General features: G+C 49.3%; 1 protein-coding gene across 2 annotated transcripts in view; it reads right to left on the bottom strand.

Moving 5' to 3' along the window:
* The window catches only part of Sufu (SUFU negative regulator of hedgehog signaling), a 101,479-nt gene that overhangs the window by 30,623 nt on the left and 63,245 nt on the right, over nt 1–7,611 (bottom strand). For both annotated transcript variants that reach the window (XM_028774847.1, XM_028774849.1), the window contains exon 8: nt 6,767–6,878. In XM_028774847.1, the coding sequence (XP_028630680.1) occupies nt 6,767–6,878 (112 nt within the window). The remainder of the gene's footprint in view (nt 1–6,766; nt 6,879–7,611) is intronic.

Raw genomic sequence — 7,611 nt, 5'->3', positions numbered from 1 at the left:
TATCTATCTATCTATCTATCTATCTATCTATCTATCTATCTATCTATCTATCATCTCTATCTATCTATCTATCCATCCATCCATCCATCTATCATCTATCTATCTATCTATCTATCTATCCATCCATCCATCCATCCATCCATCCATCCATCCATCTATCATCTATCTATCTATCTATCTATCTATCTATCTATCTATCTATCTACTATCATCTATATCCACTCCAGTCTAGAACTTTAGACTGTTCTGCCTCAATATGTCCTGTGTGGGTCTTCCTAGGCTGATAGCGTTTGGTTTGTGACAGACACAGAATACAGCTCCAGTACATGGTGCTCCCTCTGTCGCTACTCAGTTTACTCTGTCCAAACTGTAAGGCTAGGGCTTCTGGCTCTAAACAAAGTCCTTTATGCCAGCCACAGTTTCTTTCAAGACCCAGTCCTTGGGATTCCAAGAGTGTGTCACCATGTTCCACTCTGCCTCCATTTGAGGTATACAGAGTGGAAAAGAGATGTGACTCTTCAGGCAAAGGACACAGAGCTGGTGCTTACTTCTAGTGCCTTGATTCTAGAGAGGCTGATTCATTGATTTTGACACAGTGTCTATGTAACCCTGGCTGGCCTGAAATTCCCTATGTGGACCAGGCTTTCTCAAACTTGCCGCACTCTTCCTGCCTCTGCTCCCCACGTTCTGGGATTACAGACACGTACTACCATGCCCTGGCTGGACTCTATACTAATACAATCTGGGCAATGACACTCTACTGTGTGGCGTGGGGAAAACAGCTGTCCCCTCCGCCCCACAGGTGATATATAATACCTACTCAGCCTAGGGACTCTCCAGCCTGGGATTCTGCCTGTGTTCAGAGCACCAAGGGTGGGTACATAGAACAGTTAAACTTGATCTTTGCCAAAAGATCAAGGAGTGACTATCCACCTAGACAATTCAGAAGTAGATCTAATTCTCCATTTCCTTGTCGTTCCCACCCGTCTGTATAACATGCTGTATATTTACCCTTCTCACTGGATAAGGTGACCTTCTACATAGCCCAGCACACCCTTTCCTTCCAGTGTAAAGATCAGCTCCTGATTTCCAGTCCTGGCTGGTCATGACACATGTTCCAGTTACCCTGCCTTCACAGCAGACAGGGAGAACCTAACTTGTATTTCTCTCCACTCTGGAAAGGTCTCAACTTCTCCACATTCACCTGAGTAGCACTTGCTATTTTCTATCCATGGCAACAGAGGTGGGAAGAAGAAGAACCAAGCAGCTGAAATCCCTGCTAGCCACAGTCCTCATCCTGTGACAGTCATGACGTCTGCACTAGCCACATGACTTGAGACCTTCTCCTTGGGGACACCTGGAAGCAGGACACTGGGCTTGGTGACAAATCAGAAGTGAAGTACAATTGCCTGGCTGAGCCCAGCTCCACCTCTGGCTTCAGCTTTTTGCCTGGAAGATTATTCCTATTGCTTTCTGATTGCTGACAGAAGCTCTGAACTTTCCAGAGAAAGAGCCACTCACTTTCTTGTAGGCCTCCCTCAGGGCAGGACTGGGAAAGGGTGTGAGGCAGAGGGAAGCACAGGGCTGTGTGTCACTGTCAGTACTGTAGTTCAGCACCAACAGGCAGAGATGAAGGGCAGTTTTTGACATGGACCCCCTACCCCCCACCCTCCCAACCTGGGGCATGAAGCTGAAAGGATAAAGGCTGGCCAGACAAGACTGTACCAAAGGTGCTGAGCTTCAGAAGATCCTCTAACCATTCCACCCTATCCTGGCCCTTCTGGCTTGGGTGGTAAGACCAGGACCCCTGTGGTCTCGGGTGAGCCCATTTTACCCTCAAGGCCCTGGCTTTCCTCTCCCCAGACACTGAGTCATTTCCTTTCTTCAGCTCTCACCTCTGAACCTTCCCTTTCCCTTCCCTGCAGAAGTGACTCACTGCTGAAGTGTTGGGTGACACTGAAGATCAAGGATGGATGATAAAAATATTCCTGATTGTGCAACTCTAGGGAGGGATGCAGGGTTTGCACCTAGACTCGAGGCACCAGCAGGAACCTTGAATGAGGGCCACTGCGTGGTCTCTTTGCAAAAGTGGAGCCAAGACCAGAGTCAAAGCATAAGCTGACCCATGACGGATTTGTTAGAGCCGTTCCTGTTGCCCTTTCAGATGTGGTGCTGAGCGAGGCAGCACAGACATTTAGCATGGCAACCTGGTTCACAGTGAGGGAGCCAAAACAAAGCCCCTGCTCCAGGAGCAGTGGAGGAAAGGGAGGCCCTGGCCTCTCCACTGTCAACCCTGAAGCAGGGTTCTTTCCAGGCTTGCTTTCCAGTGCAAATGCCTGTACTTTGCCAGTATCAGAACTGTGAGTGAAGCCACCATGATAGCAGGCAGGCTACCTACTGCCCTAACACACAACCCTGACAGTGGGGTCATCCAAATCTGTCCTATGTACAAAGTGGTACCGCAGCAACCAGCTGCCTTCCTACGGGGAAACTCATCTTCCTTCACTCAAATCCACTGTCAGGGTGGATGAAGCCAGATAGCTTCTTCTAATTACCCTTCATGGACACTATAGGCTGAGCAAAACAAATCAGTTTTCTCTAAAGAACAACTCCCTGGCCAGGATTAGACAGGAGTGAGGGGCAGCAAAGTCACCCTATCCAAAGGCCAAGCAGATAGGAGGAGAGACCCGCACAGGGGTAAAGAGAAGAGCAGGCACAGGCCTATGTGGCTCTCACCTGCAACCCCACTACTCGGAAGACTGAGGAAGAAGCTCAGCCTTGAGTTTAGGCCAGCCTGTGCTATTGGTTACCTTTAAGTTCCAGGCCAGCCTAGGTTACAGAGTAAGACCCCTATCTTAACCATAAACAAACAAATTTTGTGTGTGTGTGTGTGTATTTGGGAATCTTACAGAGGTAATATCGCAACAGGAAATTCATTCTTCAGGAATTAAGGGGGGGCATCCTTACAAACTTCTTATTCTAGACAAATAAGAAGTCTGGCTGAGTAGTGATGCTAAGCTTGCTTTTGAAAGGCCCTCTGGCTCCTCAAGAGCCTTCTCTCTCTAGCACACACATGATGCCTGCCCCTCTTTGGGAAGATGCAAGACTCAGTTGCTTATGGAACTCTCCTCCACAGTGAGTCACTGGCTAAGTGAGGACAGTGACAGGACATTAGAGGAGCAGCTTACAGAAACAGACCTTCTCCTGCACTCACCTGACCACACAGGCTTGCCTGTCACCCTCACCATGGAGAGGCTAGAGAACTAATATCAGACTCCGGCTGACCAGGGACCTCAGACAAGAATGTCCTGTGACTTCCACCCTGGATCCCAACAAATGTTGGCAGGAACAGCTCTTGACCAGGCTGTCCTCATGTGGTACAAAGGGCTGCTTCCCAAAGTCACCCGAGCAGGCAGTGGGAAGGGAGGCAGGCGCCAACAAGCCGAAGGAGGCTTTTCTCAACTGATCATCTTGGGAAAAGGCAGATACAAATGTCATGGCTGGAATGTAAGGGTTGTGAAATGTGAAGATACCCCAAAGAGTGCCCAAGACTCTCCTTCCAGGAAGGCAGTGGGGGAGGGAGCAGAACAGGTTACCCAGAGGGGCTGCCTTTCTGGGGAGCAGAAAACAAGGCTCCAGAAAGAAAGAAATCCCCTGGTCCTGAGGTGGGAGTGAGCCAGAGATAGGGTTATGTTTGTTTCTGAAGAAAAAAATAAGGCCTGTGTCTAAAACTAATTCTGCTGTAAACGAGCCAGTTATGACACAGCTCATTATTTCTAGAACCATCGGGGCTAACGAGAGGCCTTTCTTACAGTTAAAGAAGCCTGGTAATCTGCTGACATGAACCTAGCTTGTCCTCGGTGCCATGTGAGAACTTGTCCCTATTCATGCTACAACCAGTTAGTTACCTGAGTTCCTCCAGTGAGGTCATTACTCTCTCAGAGGGATGGCCTCCATGGTCCTCATGGTCCCTAAGCACAGGGTGGGGAAGGCCACACTTGCTGAGTGTGCCCTAAACTACTTCTCAGCTTCCTATGCCTCACCTTTTTCTTCTGTAAAAGGAAAACATATAAGATTATCTACTTCACACACTGGCTTCGAGGATGAATTAAATTAATACTGGTATCAACTGTTGGCTGCTATGGATGTATGAAATTAGCAAGTACCCAATTCCCCAAGTAGGCCAGGACCCAGTTGCTGATGCCCAGCTGGATCAGCTGTTCTAAACCGATACATCTCTGTGACCTCCTAGATCATATTTAGACCCACAAAGACCCATGCACCAGACTGCCCAACCCAAAGTCCTGACGAGAGGAAAACTGGACAGGCAGGTAAAGTAGGGCCCAGCTTCCCAAGGGGAGAAGGGCAAACAGTGGTGCCAGCACATTTGGGACTGGCTTTCTCTGTCATGATCTTTATATGGTGCATCTGAAATGAGGTCAGGTCCCAGAGTGGGCAGCACAGATATTACAATGGTGCTTACTAACCTCAACTGAGCTGACCATTAGACTCTGAGACAGCAGAGAGCTAGGCTCTGGGAGATCTGAGAGCTGGGGGTGGTCTCAGCGAGAGAGTGAGCAGGAGAAACCACTGCTCAACTACTTGTTAACTTGGTAAACAGGACCAAGAATCTCAGAGGAAGACACTGTCACCCCTCCAGATGTCAGATCTCAGCTCTTTGGGGACCTACTGGGCCCTTGAACTGCAGGGAGGATGGATGACTCCAGATCTGTTCTCACTAATCTCTTTATACCAGCCAACAGAGAGCAAAGAGTGGGGGCAGAGGGGACAGCCTTCTGCTAAGTGCCCAGCCTACTACTTTCTTACCGCCCAATTGTGGTGTTTACAGGAACTGAGAGACAGCATGTGCCCCTTGCAGTGTCTAGGGGTACAAAAGTCAGACACATAAAAAAGACAGAGAATGAGGTATCAGGCATGTCTCAGGTCAAAGAAGGGCAACAGGGGGCATCTCTACAAGTTCTCTGTCAGAAGCCCTGGCCTTCTCTGAGAGGTGGGAGGGCCATCTGGAAGGTGACTGGCTTCATATTCCTTGCAAACTACTGGAGGCTACAAGCTCACTAGTACCACTGGCCTACCACCAGTGCCAAGGGAGTCCAGTGCAAGAAGTCATACTCAGGGCCCAGGGAGGAGTCCAGCTCCAGGTCAGGGTCCAAGCTGCAGGTGGAAAGCTTCCAGATGCCCCGTGACACAGCTTGGCTATCTGCTATTGCCAGAGCAAAATCCAAGCAACTTAAGAAAGTCATTGGCTGGGAGGCAGAGGCAGGTGGATTTCTGAGTTCAAGGCCAGCCTGGTCTACAGGGTGAGTTCCAGGACAGCCAGAACTACACAGAGAAACCCTGTCTCGAAAAAACAAAACAAAACAAAACAAAAACAAAACAAACAAAACCAAAACAAAAAAAAAAAAAGAAAGAAAGAAAGAGAGAAAGAAAGAAAGAAAGAAAGAAAGAAAGAAAGAAAGAAAGAAAGAAAGTCATTGGCTTGCAGCTAAAAGCTTTGGGTAGCACTGGAAACCTCCCCACGCTGTTAGAGAGCTCAATTTTTCCAGCTTCTGGATGGCAGGTACACCAGGTAAGCCACACTGAATGGAAACGAGCCCAGAGTAACCCTCTTGATACCATAATCAGCTCCCAGGGTGCATTCTCAGTGCTAACCAGCCAGGCCTCCACTCCTCAGTCCCTGTAGCAGCTTCCCATGCTAGCTGCAGGTCTAGGGTACATCCTGGGTCCTCTCTATCCAGACATGCTGCCTATTCCAGATGCTGGCTTTGTTGTTGTGTGCTGCATCACTGATCATTCTAGGGATCGTGAATTAGCAACTGCAGCCTGATTCCAAACCCACAGTAATTTCCAACAAACTGTGTGTGCAGTCATACTGCATATACCATGACCAGTTTATGTTCCCCCAAAGGAAGGCCCTGTGCATCCCACAGATGGCCCCCAGGGCTTGCAGGTGCCACATAGACTTCTTAGAGGGTAGGTGGATCATCCTAGTCTTGTAGGATTAGGCCAGCTCCTTTTCTACCCAAGCCCCAGAAATTTCCTCCCAGGCAGGCGAGGTCCCTGCTCTGAGTGGCCAGCACCTACACATCACCTACCGTGTGAGAAGAAGGGACGCCCAGCTCTAGCCTTGTTCACTACTTGCCTCCTAACAAAGGAAGAGGTAGGAGGAAGCAGATCTGACCTCTGGGGTTGGCTGGTTTCTCCTAAGGACTCCAGAACCCTTAGACAGGCAGCAGAGGCCTGCAGAGGCCTTTCCTTCCCTTCTCTGGGCCCCAGGAAAGGCAGGCAGGAAGAAGGGCCTCAGCAGCAGGCATGCAATACAGGGCTGGCCAGACAAGGAGGTCCCTGGGGTTGCAGCTATCAGCCAGAGCCCAGGCTCCAGGAAGGAAGGAAGGGCAACTCTGACCCAGAGTGAGATAAGGAGGGGCTGGCTTAGCACAATGGGCTCCCACAAGGCTGAGAGGCCCTCAGTCAGATTTTGTCCCAACCTGGACTCTCTTCTGTTCACACAGCCCATGTAAACATTTACTGCTGTTTATATTCATGGTCTGCAGAGTCCCCTTTGAGGTCCTTTGCTACAGTCCACAGATCTATGTGCCCTGGATCAGGGCTGCCCTTAAACCTAGAGACCCTGGGCCCATTCAACAAGAACCATGTACACTGGTCCCTCTCTCGAAATCCTCAGGTATGGCCCCTCAGGAAAAGTACCATCCTTTTGTCTTGGCCCCAGAACACAGACACTTACGGGGCTCGGTCATGGGTGAGGCCATTCTGTCGCTGAGAATTGATAGGTGGAAGGACAGGTTTGCTGTTAATCTCCAGTCCTCGCCTCAGGGTCTCCCGGATCTGTTCTGTGTCTGCAATGAAATCACAAAGTTGCCAGATGGCCCTCTGGGCTCCCAGCCTGAATGAGAGCCTCGAACAGTAGCACACTGGTGAGAGGCAGGGTTTGGTGGTGCCATCAGCAGGCCCAGCACTCGGTGGTTGAAATACGAGTTTGACAAGTTTGAGATCAGCTTGGGTGGGCTACACACAATAGCACATTGCCTCCAAATAAAGAAAGACAGGAGAAAAGAAGAGATGGGCTGGCAGTACTAGTGGAGAAGGCACAAAGAACAACTCTGCTGTGTGACCTGTTACTGTACAGTGAATTATTTTACAATAATTAAAAACAAAACAGTGCTGGGCATGGTAGTACATGTTTGCAATCCTAGCACTGGAGGCAGGAAATTAGAAGCCAGTTTATGCTGCAGAGAGAGAGCCTGTCTGAGAAGTAAACAATAAATAAAATAGCAACGATGACTGCAGCTGTGGACACAATTGCCAACCTTTCTAAGTCATTCTTTCGTCAAAAGCAACTGGATGTGAGCCCTTCTGACTCTTGCAGGGAAGAAGCAAGGCTCAGATGACTGCACTAGGAGTTGAAGTTGTCTTTTTAGAAACCTTTTCATGAGTGTTCTCACACACGGCATGGAGTGTGGAGGCACAGCTCCATGCCAGGGTTGTGCTTAGCTTCTACCCCAGCACAAAGGAAAGAAGGAAGGAAGGAAGGAAGGAAGGAAGGAAGGAAGGAAGGAAGGAAGGAAGGAA

This window comes from Grammomys surdaster, unplaced genomic scaffold, assembly GCF_004785775.1.
Source record: "Grammomys surdaster isolate TR1022 unplaced genomic scaffold, NIH_TR_1.0 66, whole genome shotgun sequence".
In the NCBI taxonomy this organism is placed as follows: domain Eukaryota; kingdom Metazoa; phylum Chordata; class Mammalia; order Rodentia; family Muridae; genus Grammomys; species Grammomys surdaster.
Note: the sequence above shows the minus strand (reverse complement) of the source record. Positions and strands in the feature narration are given on the sequence as shown.